Source organism: Hippocampus zosterae, chromosome 2 (genome assembly GCF_025434085.1).
Source record: "Hippocampus zosterae strain Florida chromosome 2, ASM2543408v3, whole genome shotgun sequence".
Classification (NCBI taxonomy): domain Eukaryota; kingdom Metazoa; phylum Chordata; class Actinopteri; order Syngnathiformes; family Syngnathidae; genus Hippocampus; species Hippocampus zosterae.
This window is the reverse complement of record NC_067452.1, coordinates 3,519,609-3,539,316: the sequence shown is the minus strand read 5'-3', so window position 1 is coordinate 3,539,316 and position 19,708 is coordinate 3,519,609. Positions and strand designations below refer to the sequence as shown.

Sequence of the window (19,708 nt, the reverse complement as noted above, 5' to 3'; positions counted from 1 at the left end):
GTGCTTCATGGCGAACTGTAGGATGACGTGTCTTGGCTGAGGTGAGAAATTAGTTGTTCATCTTGGTCCAGGTTTTTGCACCATCTCAATCACGTCTTGAGTCTTTTCTTTGTGATTAGGAACAATATGTTGACATATTTCAATGAGCCTCGACTAGGCCTTGGAGGCTCTATTTGCACCTTATTTTATACCGTGCCAATTCCATTATCTCGTTTTCCATACCTGGGACAGTCTTTTCCATTTTGTTGACTCTTTATTCAGTTTTCATTCCTTCATCTCTTGTTGTATTAAGTGTTATCTTGCCCACCATGTTAGCAGTCTTTTGGCTAATTCTCACTCTTGTTCCTCGATGGTCACTTTTCATGTCATAATGATAGCCTCCATTTGCTCGTCTTGCATCGCTCTTTTTTTGAGTGGTTGCTGAGCCAGCAATGAGTTCGGACTAGCAGAGGAACATTTCATGACTTTTCCTCATTTGATGGGGGCAAACTGGTCAAGCATGATCATGATGCCATTTTTCCAATGTCCTGAACCCATATTGCACACATTGGTGATCCTCACGGGTCAATTTGACATCAAGCAGTTTTAGTTGCAGAAAACGTGTCTGTGTGCATGTGACCTAACATTCCCACACCTACAGGTGTAGAGTTGATACTTTTGAGTTGATACATTACAGGGTGTGGGGACAATAACAAGTTCTGCGAGAACTTTGACAGATGATGTCGCTTCGAGATGACACACAAGCTCAGCTCCGTCTTTACCACGACAGACCAATACAACGTCCGCATCACAGGAGACACTGCACCGATCTGCCTGTCGATCTCTTGCTCCCTCCTGCCCTCACTCGTGAACAAGACGAGGTGCTGATCCTCATCCCAACCGCTTCACACTCAGCTGCGAAACGCTCCAGTGAGAGTTGGAGAGCCCTGCTTGAAGGAGCCAACAGTACCTCATCATCTGCAAAAAGCAGAGACGCAATACTGAGGCCCCCAAAACGGACCCCCTCAACACTTCGGCTGCGCCTAGAAATTCTGTCCACAAAGGTGATGAACAGAATCGGCGACAAAGGGCAGCCTTGACGGAGTCCAACCTTCACTGGAAACGATTCCGACTTATTGCCGGCAATACGAACCAAACTCTGACATCGGCAGTATAGGGACCGAACAGCGCGTATCAGGGGGCTCGGTACTCCATACTCCTGAAGCACCCCCCACAGAAGCCCCCGAGGGACACGGTCAAATGCCTTCTCCAAGTCCACAAAACACATGTAGACTGGTTGGGCAAGTTCCCACGTATCCTCGAGGACCCTGCTAAGGGTGTAGAGCTGGTCCACAGTTCCACGGCCAGGACGAAAACCACACTGCTCCTCCTCAATCTGAGGCTCGACTTCCCGACGGACCCTCCTCTCCAGCACCCTTGAATAGACCTTACCCGGGAGGCTGAGGAGTGTGATCCCTCTGTAGTTAGAACATACCACACCGGTCCCCCTTTTTAAAAAGAGGGACCACCACCCCGGTCTGCCAATCTAGAGGCACTCTCCCCGATGACCATGCGATGCTGCAGAGGCGTGTCAACCAGGACAGCCCCACAGCATCCACAGCGTTGAGGTACTCCGGGCGGATCTCATCCACCCCTGGGGCCTTGCCACTGAGGAGATTTTTAACCACATCGGTGACTTCAACCACAGAGATAGGAGAGCCCACCTCAGGATCCTCAGCCTCTGCTTCCTCCGAGGAAGGCGTGTTGGTGGAGTTGAGGAGGTCTTCGAAGTACTCTGCCCACTGGTTCACAACGGCCCGAGTCGAAGTCAGCAGCGCCCCATCCCCCACCCCACTGTACACAGTGTTAGTGGTGCACTGCTTCCCCCTCCTGAGACGTCGGATGGTGGACCAGAATTTCCTCGAAGCCGTCCGGAAGTCGGCTATCATGGCCTCACCGAACTCTTCCCACACCTGGGTTTTTGACTGCTGCCCAGCTCACATTGCACCCGACCCCTTTGGCCCCTCCCACGGGTGGTGAGCCCATGAGAAGGGGGACCCAAGTTGCCTCTTCGGGCTGAGCGCGGCCGGGGTCCCATGGGTGTTGGCCCGGCCACCAGGCGCTGGCCAACGAGCCCCACCTCCAGGCTTGGCTCCAGAGGGGGGCCCCGGTGACCCGCGTCCGGGCAAGGCAAACTGAGATCCATTAATTTTACTCATCAGAATCAGAATCAGAATCAGAATCATCTTTATTGGCCAAGTATGTAGAACACACAAGGAATTTGTCTCCGGTATAACACGCTGCACTAGTATCATCGTAAACAACAAAATCATTGAACCATTTTAGAGTAACCACTAGTTTTGAAGTACCATTTTGTGGTGCAAGAAGAGTGACTGTCAGTGACTGTTTAAGGAGTTAATGGCTAGAGGGAAGAAGCTGTTTAAGTGTCTACTGGATTTGGTGCGCATGGATCTGTAGCGTCTGCCTGAGGGGAGTGGCTGAAAAAGGTGGTGGGCAGGGTGCGGGGGATCCAGGAGGATTTTCCGTGCCCTTGTCTTGATTCTTGCAGTGTGCAAGTCCTCAAGAGTGGGTAGGGCGGTGCCAACGATTTTTTCTGCCGTCCTAACTGTCCGTTGAAGTCGGATTTTGTCCTTTTTTGTGGCGGCCCCAAACCAAACCGTGATGGAAGAACACAGGATTGATTCGATGACTGCAGTGTAGAACTGTCGTAGCACCTCCTGTGGCAGGCCATGCTTCCTCAGCAGCCTCAGGAAGTACATCCGCTGCCGGGCCCTTTTCAGGATGGAGATGGTGTTGACTTCCCACTTCATGTCCTGGGAGACTGTGATTCCCAGGAACTTGAAGGTCTCGACGGTTGACACAGGGCAGTTGGATAGTGTGAGGGGCAACTGAGGAGAAGAATGTTTCCTGAAGTCCACGATCATCTCTACAGTTTTGAGCGTGTTCAGCCCGAGGTTGTGTCGGCCGCACCAAAGCTCCAGCTGCTCCACTTGTTGGCGGTACGCAGACTCGTCGCCGTCTTTGATGAGACCGATGACCGTGGTGTCGTCTGCGAACTTTATGAGTTTGACAGCTGGATCTGTTGAGGTGCAATCGTTTGTGTAGAGAGAGAAGAGCAGTGGCGAGAGGACACATCCCTGTGGGGCACCAGTGCTGGTAGTGCGTATTGATGATGTTGTTGCTCCCAGTCTCACCTGTTGTGTCCGTCCCGTCAGGAAGCTGAGGATCCACTGGCAGATCGTAGGGGACACACCGAGGTGGAGTAGTTTGGGGGTGAGGAGTTCCGGGATGATGGTGTTGAACGCAGAGCTGAAATCCACAAACAGAATCCTTGCGTAGGTCCCTGTGCTGTCGAGGTGCTCGAGGATGTAGTGCAGACCTATGTTGACTGCGTCTTCCAGGCCTGTAGTCGTTCAGTTCCGATGTTGCAGATTTCTTGGGAACTGGGATGATGGTAGACTGTTTGAAGCAGGATGGGACCTCACACAGCTCCAGGGATCTGTTGAAGATTTGTGTGAAGACCGGAGCCAGCTGGTCAGCGCAGACTTTCAGGCAGGAAGGGGACACTTTGTCGGGCCCCGGAGCTTTCTTGATCTTTTGCTGCTTGAAGAGCCGTCTCACGTCCTGTTCGTGGATCTGTAGTGGAGAAAAAGAGGGTGGGGGGCTAGGTAGAGTGGTTTCTGGTAGAGGTGTGTGTGTGTGGGAAATGGGGGTGTCCTTTTCAAATCGGCAGAAAATCATGTTTAGTTCATTAGCAAGACCCTTATTGTTCACTGTTTGGGGGGATGGCATTCTATAGTTAGTGAATGGGTCATCAGGGGTCTTTGAGCCGTGCTTAGTCTGGTCCCTCACCTAGAACCTGTTTGGCATGGGTGACCCTGCCAGGGGCATAAAGCCCCAGACAACTTCGCTCCTAGGATCATTGGGACACACAAACCCCTCCACCACGGTAAGGTGACGGCTCACTGAGTTTTTGTTCAATTTTACTTTTTGTTATTTCATTGACTACAGTAAAATAACCGTGATACAGAGATGAAAGTGACGAGATAACTGAGCGCATCCGTCATGTGCAGCTCTGACTGGTTGTGATGCATTTCGTTTTGCATACTTGGCCAATAAATCTGATTCTGATAAGCTTGGCTAAGAATAGCTAGCAGCATCGTATGTAGTCTAATTGTCTTATACATACATAGTACCACGAACCATTCTTTGAGAAGAGCACAGCTGAAAGAATGAGTTTAAAAACTCAACTCTAGAAGAAAAATTATTTTGGCAGCCGTCATCAAGTGCTCTCATGAGCCTTGCATTTTTTTTTTTGGTCACTTTGTGTGTGTTGTTACGTCGTGTGGACCTGATGTGGACTTTTTTCAGCATTTTTTGGCCACGATATTCATCAAGGAGGAGACTGTGCTTGGTGGTTGCTCCCTCTCGGCAGCATGGGTATACCAGCACTGATTTTGACTGGGAGGAATGTCGGCGCCATTTGACTGTCGTTGCTGGACAGTCCCGGGGCGCTTGTGTCTTGCGCCTGTAAGGGGCAGCATTTTTCACAGCCCCGCTTTGTTCAGCGGAGAGATCGGTGCTGTTGAACGGTCTGCGGCTGGATGGATGTAAGTCTTGAGGAGCCGACGATGAGAAAAAAGTAGCGTTAGCGCGGAGCGCCGATGCGGATTTGGAACTGGGAGTCGCGGCTTGGAGTTTGAAGCGGATTACGTGGGACAGGAGAAGTGAACTAATCTCTTTTCGTCAATGGACGCTACAGCTTCGTGTTTGCTTTCAAAACTTAGCTTGTAGCAGACGTGTGCAAATTTTCAGCATGGCATCTCTGATCCACTGGTGAAAGGACACTTTGATCCTCTCCCCTTTCATCTATAGCTGCTTCAGACAACAAAGCGTATGCAGAAAATTGGTGAAGATTGCACGACTGCCTGTATCCTATGTGTTGTGTTGTGTTATTTTTGTTATTTTGACTTCAAAACGGCGCCGCGAGAGTGACTGCCTTTCCAGCAGCTCCTATATTTTGTTGTTCTACTTCTTCCTTTCATAACTTTGCTGCTGTGAATTGGGAATTTCTCCACTGCGATACTAATAAAGATTTTCTTATCTTAAAATTGTTGGTGGAGTGGATGTACGAGAAAGCCCTTGCTGGTGATCGTGTAATCGAGGCAATCATCTGCGAAAAGGTGGTGGTGCTTGCTTGCTTCCGAAAACTCATATTGATTATGAGAATGATATGATTGTGAAAACACAAAGAGGACGACATGGAAAAAAATATTTTATCACGATTTCGGCCATTTTATATCACAATAGTTAGTTAGTTCCGCCAGTTCCTATTTGGAACATTGGGCGACGAGTTTCCTCCATTTGGTCCGGTCACTGGCGACCCTTCTTGCTCCATGCCAGCTGACACCCATCTCACTGAGGTCTTCTTTGGCAGTCTGTCTCCACGTCTTCTTTGGCCTACCTCTCTTCCTCTTTCCACCCTCTGGCATCCAGTCCATGGCCACACTTGCCGGTCTCTCTCTTGGCAGTCGGAGTACGTGGCCGATCATTTTCCTTCTCCTTTCAGAGACAATGTCTGACAGTTCACCCACTCCTGCCCTCTTCATCACCTCCTCGTTGGTGACGTGGTCTCTCCATGAGATCCTCAGGATGGATCTCAGGCAACGCCGATGGAAGACATCTAACTTGTTGGTTATGTTGGCTGTCTTCATCCATGTCTCACAGGCGTAAATCGCTGTTGGGATAACCACTGACATATAGAGGCGTAGCTTGGTGGTCGTAGTGATGGCTTTCGATGACCAGATGTTGCGGAGGCGTTGGAACACTCCCACAGCTTTACCAAGTCTACTGTTGACGTCTTTCTCCACACCACCTGTATTTGAGATGTTACTCCCAAGATATGTGAAGCTGTCAATGTACTCTATGTCATGTTGGTGTAGAGTGAGTGGTTGAAGGTGTTGGTGCTGTCCGACGGCCATGGCCTTGGTCTTTTCCTGGCTAATTCGCAAACCGACCTTAACTCCGTGCTCATACAGATTATTGGTCAAATCCTGGAGTGCTTGCTGGGTGTGACTTAACAGGGCCAAATCATCTGCAAATTCCAGGTCAGCTAGTCTGTTCCCTCCCAACTTGATACCAACTTTTGCTCCTGTGATGGACTTCCTCATCACAAAGTCGATTATGATAATGAAGAGTAGGGGTGACAGAATGCAACCCTGTCTTGCACCAGTGACAATGTCAAAATCGTCAGTTGTGCCACTGTTGGTTTTGACACAACAGGTTGAGTTGTGGTACAATGACCTGAAGATGTTGATGTACTTGAGGGGTACACCATACAGCTGGACGATCTGCCACAGTGACTCCCGGTGGATGCTGTCGAAGGCTTTCTTGAAATCGATATAGTTGATCATGAGTGGTATCTGAAGTTCTTGGCACTGCTCTATGATGTTTCGAAGGGTAAAGATCTGTTCGGCGCAAGACCTTCCCTTCCTGAAACCGGCTTGCTCTTCCCTCAAGATGTTATCCACTTCATCTTTAAGGCGATGTAGCAGAACACTGCAGAATACCTTGCTGGGAATTGACAGCAGCGTAATGCCCCGCCAGTTATTGCAGTCTGCGAGGCTTCCCTTCTTGGGGAGCGTGACAATGACCCCACGTCTCCAGTCGGCAGGAACCTCTTCAGCATGCCAAATCAGGTTGAACAGGTGGGTAAGGCTCTTCACAACAGCATCTTGGCCATGTTTCAACAGCTCGGCAGCTATCTCATCGAGTCCCGGTGCCTTGTTGTTCTTAAGGCCCTTGATTGCTCTGGCAACCTCAGTCTCGGATATCTCTTTCGATGTAATATTTAGAGCTGGAGCTGGTGTCTCTTGATCGAAATTGAAGAGCACGGGAGGCATTGGTTGGTTGAGAACCTCCCTGAAGTGTTCCAGCCATCTTGCTTACTGCTCCTCGTCACTTAGAAGTGTCCTGCCATCCTTGCTCCTGATTGGCACGCCAGAGCTGCTCCTGGAGTTGGTTAGCTCCCGCACAATCTTGTATAGGGTCGTCGTGTCATTGTTCTCTGCTGCTTCCTGTGCCTCTCTTGTTTTCTCTTCTAGCCACTGTCTTTTATCCTTCCTGCAACTCTTCTTCACTACCCTGTCCAAGTGTCTGTACTCCACGTCTTCCATCCTCCAGCCCCGGAGCCTCCTCTTTTTACCTATCTCTTTTTATCTTAGCCACTTTCCTTTCCTCAATCAACTTCCAGGTGTCATCTGTTATCCATCTCTCTTTGTTGGTACCCGTCTTTCTGCCTATAACTGCTTCTGCAGTGTCAGCAATGGCACAAGAGAACATACTCCACTGGTCCTCAATGTTTGCAAGGTGTTGTGATACCTTGAGCTTCCTACTCAATTCCTCGCAGAAGCTTTCGGAGAAGTTTTTATTCTTTAGCTTGTCCACCGCGTAAGGTCTCTTGAGCTGCACCTTTTTCACCTTCTTCAGCTTCAGCTTGATTTTACTCACCACAAGGAAGTGGTCTGAACCCACATCCGCACCTCTGTAGGAGCGAACGTCGAGCAATGACGAGCGCCACCTTGTGCTGATGCAGATGTAGTCCAGTTCGTTCCGGGTCCCGCCACCAGGTGAAACCCAGGTTACTTTGTGGATCCGCTTGTGCTCAAAAAAGGTGTTGCCAATGCTGAGGCCGTTGGTACTAGTTAGCATCAACAGTCTCTCCCCGTTGTTGTTCGTGGAGCTCGCAAACCCATGCGGTCCAATTTTGGCATTCAGGCCCCTTCTGTCATTATCCAGTTTTGCGTTGAAGTCTCCAATCAGCATTTTGACGTCATGTCAGGGGATCTCCTCAAGCACGGTCTGGAGCTGGTTGTAGAAGGTGTTTTTATCGTCCGCTGAGGCAGCTTCGGTTGGGGCATAGACTTGTACGATGGTTACTTTGGCATATCTGGTGTAGAGCCTTGCCGTAATAATCCGTTCATTCACCGGCTTCCATCCAATCAATGCTTTTGCTGCACTACTGGAGAGGATGATGCCGACTCCATGGGAATGGTGGTCTTGCTTCCCAGAGTACAGAAAAGTTGCTCCATTAACCATGAGGCGCCCTTGCCCCGTCCACCTCATTTCACTAACGCCTAAGATGTCCAGGCGATAGTCCCTCATATTCTTCAGCACCTGGTCCATGCGACCAGACTGGAACATTGTGCGCACATTCCAGGTGCCTACTCTGGTGTTGGTTTTGGTTCCAAAGATCGGGGTCATCAGGGGTCGGGCTTCCTGCTGGATTTCACCCGGCCCCGTCATAGATACATCCAAGGATGTGCCGTCTCTTCTTCGCCGTGGTTTACCGGAATGGCTTCCTCTCGTCGTTTCTGTAACAGGTTTTTGTTTTTACAGGGTGAGGTTGTTAACCTCACGCCCAACCCCCAACCTGGAGGACCAGTTGGATGCAGTTTAACGTCATACCCAGGACACAATTGTTATATCACAATAAAAATACAAAACGATATACTGTATATTCAGTTATTCTTTAAAGAATGATATAACACACTAGCAATGGTGAAATGAACCTTTAAATTTGCTTTGTGGACCAGCTGTCCGCTAGATCGCACCGTTATTTAAATAAAGGGCTTTAAGTAATGGCAAGCCAGTGGACACAGACGTATAGCCCCAGCTGTTGTGAAAGCGCTATATAAATCAAGCATGTATTTTATTGTATATATCTTCCATTACTATTCGAATTCAGAGCACGAACTCTGTTGATTTTGAAAAGAAAAAAAATGTTTGTATGTTTTGCACAGGAGACCTGCAAGACTCACAAACAAAATGTGTGCGACAGGTTCAGACGTATCTTCTCAATTCTGGACGAAAGACTTGTTGTGAGTTTCACGCCAGTATATGGTTATTCCTTGGAGAGCGATCAAGGACGAAAATGTGAACTTTGCTTGTTCGTGTGTGTGCACGTGCGTGTGCGTGTGTGCATGTGTGTGTGTGTTGTCACCATGAAGTCCATGTCAGAGCGAATTAGCAAGGATGAGGTTGAGAAGTCCGGCTCTGGCCAGCTGCTTACTCGTTGCTATGGAGACAAGGTGGAGGCCAACAGGAAGCTGATGGAGAAAGCAGTGAGTGCAATGGAGGATCCCGACATGACAGTTTTTGTTCAGGTCAGCTCACACTCTCAGGTTGTGTTACAATGTTTGTTAGTGTCACTCAGACATAAACACAACCCTTAGTCGACTTGCGGGTCCCATTGCTAAGGGTCTGCATGAGTCCAGTATGGATCAATCTTCTCCCACTCAAGAGACATGGGCAAGCTTGTGGATGCCTATGATTTGATTTGCTATATTCTTAACCAGTTGAAAAACTACTCAACTAGCATCATCAAACAAAATTACATATTTGCCGTGAACTACACGCACACACACACACACACACACACACACACACACACACACACACACACACACACACACACACACACACACACACACACACAGTGTGCAGTGATCGGGAGAGTGATCCCATGTTTGGGCTCAGGGTGCTTAATTTGAGGCTACCCTGCTCAGGAAGTTGCCCCGGAAGTGTCACGTTTCGCGTGATGGTTGTTGTACGACCCCAAAAAGCAGGGTGGATTGACCAAAATGTATTTAACAAAAAATACACACAGGAGCACAATGGAAAAAACACTAACTCGAAGTACTCAAAAAAATGCCTGGAAATAATGAGGAACAAACAAAACTAAGACAGGAAACAAAACATGACAGGAGCACACGTATGCTCACATACTCGCAGCTCACAATGACCCAACCAAGACTGGCAGAAACTCGGGGAACTAAATACAAGCTAAGTGACGAGACAACGTGAAACACCTGGACAACACACAAAGGGTTGAGGGAGCTAATTGGTTACACAGAAGGAACGGAGACTGGAGGAGAACGGGTGGCGAAAAAAGGGCACATGAGGAATCAAAACCGAACATAACCAGATCGAAACATAACAGTACCCCCAGCCCCCCCCCCCCTCCCCCTTAAGGGGGGGATCCCAGACGTCCCAAAGTCACCCAGCGGCCGGACTCTGTGGAAACAGGGCGGGAGAGCGGGACGCAACACTTGCGTCACCAGGGACGGGAACAGAGGGCGACAGCAACCCTTGCCTCGCCGGGAACAGGCACGGGTGACGGCAACCCTTGCCTCGCCGAGAATAGGGACGGAGGGCGATGGCAATCCACGAGGAACAAACAAAACTAAGACAGGAAACAAAACATGACAGGAGCACACGTATGCTTACATACTCACAGCTCACAATGACCCAACCATTACTGGCAGAAACTCAGCGAACTAAATACAAGCTCGGTGACGAGACATCGAGAAACACCTGGACAACACACAAAGGGTTGAGGGAGCTAATTGGTTACACACAAGGAACACTGATAACGAGAACAAGTGGGCACATGAAGAATCAAAACCGAACATAACCAGATCGTAACATAACAGGAAGTGTGTGTTTGGGTGAGATGGCCTGTGTTGTCCCTTTGTGAAGCAAAGCAAAATATTTTGGATAAATAAAGGCCATTTAAAAAAAGTGTTTATTTCAGTTTTCTTTAGCAGAGTGCTTCTCCCCCCATTTAACTCTTCTGGCTTTTACTTTTAGTGAAAATGCTTGATACCTGTGAAGAGTGAAATATGTTTCAAAGTATTTATTTTGTAATTACATATGCTACATATAGTATTCATCATGTATAGTGTTGTATTTTGGTTCCATTTTGAAATGCACTAAACAAATTGAGTGAATGTAAAAATGCTAAGTAAATGCCTTTATAAACATGTTAGGAATGCTGGTACAAACTGCAAAGCTTAATGTACAATTTTCTTGATTGTCTTTATTTTTAATTTGGGCATAATTTAAAGAATTCAGGCTGTGAGATAATAATGGATGAATATATATAAGAGCAGCCGCTTGCTGGTGCAATATGTTGTGGTTTATATATCATTTGAATAGTCGACGAAGTGCTAATAATGATAATAATAATCATAATAATAGTAATAAAACATTTTATTTGTAAGCGCCTTTCAAAACACTCAAGGACACTTTAGAATCAAGAACAACAACAATACAACCACAGATAAAATTATAAATAATAAAACAAGTGAAGAATTTAAACTGCGATGGGGGACGGTTGATATTACGGAGGTGGAAATATGCGGACCGGGTTATGCTCTTGATGTGAAAGTGGAAAGATAGTAAGTTATTACTGAGGGAGAAGTGAATTGCTGCTGCTATCGTGACTAATCAACCAACAAAATAATTGTTTGAGGCCACTTCATGTGAGAATTGTCATTGCATTGTCGACACTGAACCTGGGTTAGTGCTCAACATTGAGCTTTGTTATGTCCACATAATATGCAGAAAAAACACAAATCTATTGAACACGCAAAACTTTCTGGGACACTGGTTCTATTTTAAACCAAGGGAAATAAAGTGTTCCTGTCAAACTGTCACATTTGAACAGTCTCAGCTGTCTCACAAGTGAAGAAATGAGTTGACCAGCTCTATTTCTTTCTCTCATCCCACAGAATTCCAAAGAGTTGATCGCAAAGTGAGTAGTCACACAGAGTGGTTGTATCAATCAAAATGGGTATGATTTTTTCTGAGTGGAACACTTCCCAGGTAGTCCTGCCCTCCAAGCCGATCTTTGCTCTCCAGGGTCAAAGCTGCTGCCAGTTCCAGTTTAGCTGAGACAGTCAGACCAAGCGCCGACAAGCTGAGACAATTCAGATGCAACTTCAGCCAGCAGGAGTGGGCCATTGCTGCCATTGACTTCATCACACGTACGTAACAATTCAAGGGGTTTTTGTTAAAGGGGGTTCGAGATCTCTGAGCAACCTAATGGTTCCATGGTGGGACAAGAACACTATTGATATTGAAAGGAGATGTACTCCATCTAGTTGTTGTTTCTTTGCCAGTTGAAGATTGTACAAAACCAACACAAAATACAGAAACGACAGCACCACCTTCGCAAACTGAAGATGAGCCCACGGAAGCACCCCTTTGGCACTGTGCCCCACCATTAGGACTTTCAGAAAGCTCCATCCAGGACGTGGATTGTCAGGAGGAGCAGCTCCCGATCAAAGAGGAGGCAGGAGAAGCAAAGGAACTTTCTGATTCTCAAGGCGAAATGACGGCTCAGATAGACACACAACAGGTACATACTCCTCAAACATGGACACTCTTATTATCCTTCTGGGTCGCAGGGACAGCAACCAAAGCAGGAAGTCCAGACATCCCTTTCCCCAACCACACCGTCCAGCTCTTCTAGGGGGATGAAAAGTAGGGATGGCCAAATGAAGGCTCATGAATCAATGAAGCTTTGCAGCCAATTGGTTTGCATGTGTAGCAAAGCTTCATGGTGCTTCATTTACTGGATGGCGCCATCAAGTGGTCTTGAAGCCCACGAGGTCAACAGTGTTAAGAATTCAATGGCTATTTGCTTAAGGCAAAGATATGAATGTGCTTTTGTTAGTAATTTAGTATGTGAACAAAATACAACAATTTGTTATTGATTTTTATTTCAAAATAATAGCTTTACCACAGTGGCTGGCTTTAAACGGTTTCTTTTTTTGGACAATATTTCACCAGCTTTAGAAAATATTCTTTCACAAGGCACAGATGAAGCTGGGGTACAGATAAATGCGAGTGCCAGTTTATATACATTTGGGTAGGTATTTTTATTTTTATTGTCTCCTAGTACACTAATGGGTTGTTCATTCTGTCGATGCTTGGTTCAGATAGGTACTTTTGGACCTCCAGGGTTGCATCAGCTAGGGCAGGGGTGCCCATTACGTCGATCCCGATCTATCGGTAGATCTAAGACAGGTCCCAAGTAGATTCGAGGAGAAAAAAAACAAACAACCGTTTGTGTGTCTTTGTACATGTTAATAATATATTTTTTGTGTTAATGTACACTGCACTCTAATCATTCTATAAGTCTAATTTTCACAAAATAAACATTAAAAAAATAAAATAAAGCAGGTAAATCTTGAATTTACGGTGGCACCTGATTACGTCACTGGAAGTTGGGTGGGCCCAGGGAAGCACTTTAAAACGGTACGTGTGAGCTACGATAGTTAACAGGCTGCAAAAGTGCATTGCATGCCTCAGTTTCAGGCTGTTTCTTTTCATGGCGTGCGCGTGTGTGCGCGTGCGCGTGCGCGCGCGCGCACGCTGGTAAGGGTGGATCCCGTGAGGTTAGTTGATCGAAAAGTAGATCTTCGGTCCAAAATCTGAGCTAGGGTGTTTGAGGTCCTGGTCTTCTGAACTGTCAACCAAGCATTGCCACAGTTTGCTCCCTATGATAGACAAACAGTCTATATGTCAGTGACATACAAGGCGTACACTACAGCAATACAAATACAGTAATCCCTCGTTTATCGCGGTCAATGGGGACCAAAACCACCCGCGATAAACAAAAATCCGCGAAGTAGCGTTCAATGAACATAAACAGGTAAAAAAGTATATTTATTTTTAAGTCCACAAACGGTCCGCGAGAAGCTGCAAAACAACAGCGAGTCATAGAGCAACATATACAGTACTGTACTCCATGTATATGTAAAAAATATATACAGGTATATATAATTTATTCTTTTATTATGTTTGAAAAAATCCACGATGCACTGAACCGCATCGCGGATTTTAAACGAACCGAGAAGTAGCGAGGGATCTCTGTAATGTGTTCTATTACCTTGACACACCGGCTGAGCTGCTTCTATGTGTGCGCATGTGAAGCGCACCTTATTGGAAGCGAATCAAAATGTTCCCATACAGGGGAGGATCGCCTTTTTCGCGCAGGTTCCATTGCAAGCAACGGAAAAGGCTCGAAAAAAGATTGCATTTGTTGCACTGTTGCGCACAATCCACAAAATATGAGATAACAGTTGATCGCCATTAACCTATTTATACTGTAGTCTGTACTGTTTGCAATGTGCGGCAAACGTCGGACCACTCCCACAGCGCTCACGTGACTCAGCCGGCCGGCGAGTCTTCACACGTCATAATTTCCGGGTTTTGCCGACATGACATGCGCCTCGATACAAACTTCGTAGAAATGTCCCTCCCATTACTCGACACAAGCTTCGGAGCCTCGGTCCATTTCGTCCCATCACTAATCATCACTAATGAAAAGGCATTTTCAAACAAAGCAGGAGTGAACACCTCACCATATTGTTAGGTGAGGTGTTCACCTGAACCACCTAAACTGACCGCTTTTAATGCAGAGTAGCAGCGGCTCTCATCTGAGAATCTCCCAGATGACTGAGCTTCTCACCCAATCTATGAGGTTGCAATGCCTATGATAGATGTCAGGGGTTGCTCGTGTGACTCTGGAGGACATGCTTTCTTGCCGAAGAGAATAAAATAAAGTGTAATTGCACATCCACTACAATACAATACAATACAATACATGCTGATTTATATAGCGCTTTCACAACAGCGGCAGCTGTAACAAAGCGCTTAACAAAACAGTTAACATAAAGTAAAATAATAAACACAACACATAATACACAACACGAATGTGGTGCCCACATTGTCAGAGAGTGTGCAGGGAGTATTTCCTCTATGCTGTATTTTTTATTTTTATTTTGCACCGAGCAGGTGATATGAAGTGCAGTAAACAAACCCTCAAGAGATTAAAAAAAAGAGAGAAAATCAGCACAAACTGGTTAATTCATTTTTGTTTCGTAGACTTGAGTGTTTTAGATATTCTGCACCTGAATTAATATTGCTGAGCTGAATTTGATTTTGAATTTATTATTATTATTATTTTATTGATTCATTTAATTTTAGTTTTCAGAATGGTCCAATAAGTTGGTCAAAAATGTTTAAATAAGGTTTAAACAGAGATTTTCTTCTTTTCAGGAAAATGAATGCATTTAAAATCTTTACAGTTACAGACAATGTGAAAAAAAAGTTATTCTTTGCTGTAAGTTGAACTATATAGATTTATTTTTCTTTTCTTTCATGTCAATTAGGATACAATGTAATGCAGAAGTGTACTTGTTACAATTTTATGAACAAATGATAATTATCATGGCGGCGGGGGAGTGTTTCTTCTTGTTGGGGGGGCTTAACAGAAAATAATTGAGAAGCACTGCTCTACATCAGGGGTGCCCATTAGGTAGAACCTGATCTACCGGTAGATTTACTACAGGTCCCAAGTAGATCCGAGGAGAACAAAAAAAAACAAAACAAAAAAACAACCATTTGTGTGTTTTTGTACATGTTAGTAATATATATTTTTTGTGTTAATGTACGCTGCACCCTAATCATCCTATCAGTCTCATTTTCACACAAAAAAATAAAATGAAATAAAGCGGGTAAATCGTGAATTTACGGTGGCGAGTGAGTACGTCACCGGAAGTTGTTTGCGCTCTGCAGTCTGCAATTGCAGCTTGTAATCAGAGCTGTTGCGCTCTATCTTTTATCGTCATTATTCTCATTCAGAGTTTGCTTCGTGTACAATTCACCGAGGGCACGGGCAAAGAATAGGAATCTCGGAGGGCCCAGGGAAGCACTTTAAAACTACGTGTGAGCTATGATAGTTAACAGGCTGCAAAAGTGCATCGCATGCCTCAGTTTCAGGCTGTTTCTCACCATGGCGTTCATGTGTGCGTGTGTGTGCGCGTGCGCGCGCACGCCGGTGAGGGTAGATCCCGAGAGGTTAGTTGATCGAAAAGTAGATCTTCGGTCCAAAAAGTTTGGGCACCCATGCTCTACACAATCCTCACTTCTTCTGACTCCTGTTCTTCCTTTTTTCCCCCCTCCTTGTCTCCTTTCCTACCCAAACATCCTTTTCACTTCGCCACTTTCCCTCACATTTCCTTCCACCACCTTGCCATCCTCTTCCTCCTCTATGCTCGAATGCAGGCTGTCATCGTGCTCTTCTACCTGGTGGCTTTTCTGATGCTCCTGCAGAAGGCTTGGTCTTGTGTGGGCTGCTTCAATTACACGTAGCTTCAGCCGTTGTTCATTGTCATTGGGAGAGGTACCACTTGCAGTGGAGAAGCAACAACCATACTGATTCACTGGCCCTTAAAATACAATTTTTGGGGGGGAGGGGCCTATGTATATAAAACACGGTTCATTTAAATCAGGGGTAGGCAAGTCCGGTCCTAGAGAGCCATAGTCCTGCATATTTTTTTCCGGGAAAAGCAAAGTCCATTGCTTGACTTGCAGGAGAAAAATAAGCAGAAAGTGATGTTTTACACATTTGAACAACACTGACAAGTACACAAACTTGCTTGACACAACTCACAGCAACTCAGTAACAAACCATGAGGCCTCAGTGAAAATTGAACTCACGACACCTGGTTTACTAGACCAGTGCTCTAACCACTGAGCTACAAGGCCCTGCATGCATATTGGTCGTTAGCATTTTTGTTAACGTGCAACCAAAAGCACAGCCTCAAATTACGAGGGGCCTCAGCAGTTTTTTTCCGGGAAAAGCCAAGTCCATTGCTTAACTTGCAGTAGAAAAACAAACAGAAAGCTATGGTCTCCACATTTGAAAGACACTGGGAAGTTCACAGACTTTACACACATGATAGGAAGTCAGTTATATAGACCTCAGTGAGAGTTGAACTCACAACCTCTGGTTTACAAGACCAGTGATCTAATCACTGAGCTATGGTGCCTTGCATGCCAGTCTGCTGTTAGCATTTTTCATAACGAGCTACCAAAAGTTGTCCCCAATATTGGTGTAGAGTGATCCCTCGCTATATCGCGCTTCATGACACCACCTTTTTTTCCAAAGAACTGTACTCAGAAAAAAAAGCAGAATGGCTCAGAGGTTTTGTACATGCCTATACACATGATTGGTTCCCGGTGTGATGTCGACCAATGACAGCATGATGGATTTATACCATGAGCTGATTGGCTCCGCATCTTTGCAGTCCCGGCCAGCACCTACCCTTGTGTCTCGTCACGTTGACTCGTCAGTGTCTCATCACACTGTTGTGGTTGCTACATAAGCAGCTGAGAGAGAGAGAGAGAGAGAGAGAGAGAGAGAGAGAGAGAGAGAGAGAGGGAGAGAGAGAGAGAGAGAGAGAGAGAGAGAGAGAGAGAGAGAGAGAGAGAGAGAGAGAGAGAGAGAGAGAGAGAGAGAGAGAGAGAGAGAGAGAGAGAGAGAGAGAGAGAGAGAGAGAGAGAGAGAGAGAGAGAGAGAGAGAGAGAGAGAGAGAGAGAGAGAGAGAGAGAGAGAGAGAGAGAGAGAGAGAGAGAGAGAGAGAGAGAGAGAGAGAGAGAGAGAGAGAGAGAGAGAGAGAGAGAGAGAGAGAGAGAGAGAGAGAGAGAGAGAGAGAGAGAGAGAGAGAGAGAGAGAGAGACTGTCTTATAAAAGTAGCACTTCTCTCTTAGCCTGCTCCTCATCAATACCGATTCATTGTCTTATCATAAACACATTGGCTTCTCTGGGATAGCTGACCAGCAACTACCTGGAGGCTAAAGGCAGCTAGACTGTCAGAGCGTAAAGCGACGGAAGCACAAGTCTCTGTCTCTCGAAGAAGGCAATGCTGGTGAATGTTAATTACTGCATAAGGTTTTATTATTAAAAATTTAAATAAATACGTGTACAGTGGTACCTCTACTTACAAATGTCTCTTCATACGAAATTTTCAAGTTATGAAACGTCTCCACGTGAAAATATTGGCTCTTGTTACAAAAGATATTTAAAAATACAACCTCCAAGTTTCTTGCATGTAATACACTCACAGCTGCTCTGCCATTGGCTATTACTGAGCATCTTCCTGGCATCCCATTGGCGAAGAGGCACCTCTACTTTTTCAGCAGAATCGACCTCACGACCCCTGTTTTACTAGACAAGTGCTCTAAGGTAGAGGCGTGTTGACACACTGACACACTGTGTTGATACTGTGCTGATACCCGGTTTCTCTGACCACTGCCATCTGCTGGACCTATCAAAATCCCTGCAGCCAACCCACTTGACAGACTGAACTGGCTGATTTGATGATGAAGTGTACAGAATACTAGAATAATATCATTCACATCCATGCATTCATATTGTATCATTCAATATGTTTCAATAATGTGAAAATCATGTGAATGAGGATGCTTGTGGGCTTTGTCAACAGATTTTTATTGAGAAAAATAAGATGCTCCAGTGCTTTAAATTTCAGTCTGTTGCGTTTCTTGCATGCTATTTCCCCTTCTGTGGAGAACACACACACACAATGGAATAAGACATGTCAAAAATGCGAGAGGCACTTGATGAGACAAGGAGATTTGAATAAATACCTTATTCTCCAAAAGGAGATCAAATGGCTCTCCACGGCGGAGAATTTGCGTTTGTCCGGAAGCTGCTCCATAATATACACGTACTGTAGCAACATCAGGCGAGTGCAGTCGATAATCCGCTGCTCTCTGCTATGCTCTCGTGAGCGCGAGCACGTACTCACGGCTCTGACGCAACCCACATCACATATTAAAGACGCTTTGAACTACAACAACAGCTAAGATGGCCTAGCCGACATGACGCTCGAAGTCAGACGGACACGTTTTTCTGATAATCTGTGTGTTTTCCTTTTTGCCCAAATATATATTATTATTCAATCGAGGATGAAGTCTGGCTTGTTTCGGCAGGTATGGAAAGCATTTGAGCATTATTTCCGGCAGGCGGCATTGTGTCACTAGACGCACTTCCTTATAATCACTGCGTGGCGGGCTTTTGCTGCGTCGACGCTCCCTGGACTGATTCGACGCAGCCGGGACTGTGTCGATGCAGTTCACGTGTTGATCACATGATGTCATGAAGCAGCACATGCACCGACACGTGGATTGCTCTGCGAGCCCGATGCATGCGTCGATGCATCGGTATCGCTGCACCATCACTAGCTCTAATCACTGAGCTATGAGGCCTTGCATGCTCTTCTGCCGTAGGCATTTTTGTTAACGTGCTACCAAAAGCACAGCCTCGAAATACTGGTATACTCAGAGCAAATTTTTCCGGGAAAAGCCAAGTCCATTGCTTGTCTTGCAGTTGAAAAATAAACAGAAAGTGATGTTCTCCACATTCAAAGGATTTTGACAAGGACGCAGACTTGCTTGACACACAAGATCAGAACTTAGTATTATGCAATGAGGCATCAGTGAGAATTGAACTCACGACCCCTGGTTTCCAAGAACAGTTTTCAAACCACTAGGCTATGAGGCCTTGCATGCCACTTGACCGTTTGCATTTTTGTTAATGTGCTACCAAAAGCACAGCCTCAAAATAGTGTGGTACGTCATCAGGCGCCGACAGGTATGGCAGCCTCGGTCACACGCTCCCTAGTATTATCCCTGTTTTTGTTATTTTCGTTTGTTTTTGGCGACCCTGAGCGGCTTACTTACACGAGGGAAAAGTTGCTGCGCATTGGGGAGTCTACGCTCGGTCTTTTTTCACCAGCACACGAAAATCCACAAGGTTTTTCGGAGCTAATCGCGAGCGGAGCGGCTGCGCTGTACGGAGCATGGAGACGCCGCCGGAGGAGGGGGAAGCGAGCCGGCGTGCTCGTCAAGCTCAGGCAGCGCGGATTTCGAACCCCGCTCCCATCGATCCATCTTGCTAATCTACGATCTCTGCCAAACAAGATGGACGAACTTATTCTCCTCACAAAGACCAACAAAACATTTGCACGTTCTGCTGCGCTCTGCTTCACTG

General features: G+C 46.2%; 3 protein-coding genes, 1 long non-coding RNA gene and 1 other non-coding gene across 8 annotated transcripts in view; 2 read left to right on the top strand and 3 right to left on the bottom strand.

The window, feature by feature from the left end:
* The window catches only part of LOC127596394 (tripartite motif-containing protein 54-like), a 53,986-nt gene extending 35,868 nt beyond the window's left edge, over window positions 1–18,118 (top strand). For all 4 annotated transcript variants that reach the window (XM_052058889.1, XM_052058890.1, XM_052058891.1 and 1 more), the window contains 6 exons: window positions 8,802–8,879; window positions 9,009–9,164; window positions 11,574–11,596; window positions 11,704–11,828; window positions 11,964–12,202; window positions 15,919–18,118. In XM_052058889.1, coding sequence (XP_051914849.1) covers window positions 8,802–8,879; window positions 9,009–9,164; window positions 11,574–11,596; window positions 11,704–11,828; window positions 11,964–12,202; window positions 15,919–16,005 — 708 coding nt within the window. In that variant the 3' untranslated portion in view covers window positions 16,006–18,118. The remainder of the gene's footprint in view (window positions 1–8,801; window positions 8,880–9,008; window positions 9,165–11,573; window positions 11,597–11,703; window positions 11,829–11,963; window positions 12,203–15,918) is intronic.
* Window positions 1–19,708, bottom strand: part of tpd52l2b (tpd52 like 2b) — a 104,831-nt gene that overhangs the window by 27,822 nt on the left and 57,301 nt on the right. The gene's annotated exons all lie outside the window — the stretch shown is intronic.
* On the bottom strand, window positions 7,784–8,473 carry LOC127596417 (craniofacial development protein 2-like). The gene has a single exon (XM_052058948.1). The coding sequence runs from the start codon at window positions 8,302–8,304 to the stop codon at window positions 7,837–7,839; it is 468 nt and encodes a 155-aa protein (XP_051914908.1). The 5' UTR covers window positions 8,305–8,473; the 3' UTR covers window positions 7,784–7,836.
* On the top strand, window positions 9,628–10,442 carry LOC127596449 (uncharacterized). Its single transcript, XR_007961480.1, has 2 exons — window positions 9,628–9,860; window positions 10,369–10,442. It is a non-coding gene; the product is annotated as an uncharacterized LOC127596449 (long non-coding RNA).
* Window positions 16,329–16,401, bottom strand: trnat-agu (transfer RNA threonine (anticodon AGU)). Its single transcript has one exon. It is a non-coding gene; the product is annotated as a tRNA-Thr (tRNA).

Excerpts from the sequence above, each read along its gene's own strand:
- LOC127596417 (XM_052058948.1), bottom strand. The coding sequence starts at position 8,304 with ATGACGGGGCCGGGTGAAATCCAGCAGGAAGCCCGACCCCTGATGACC.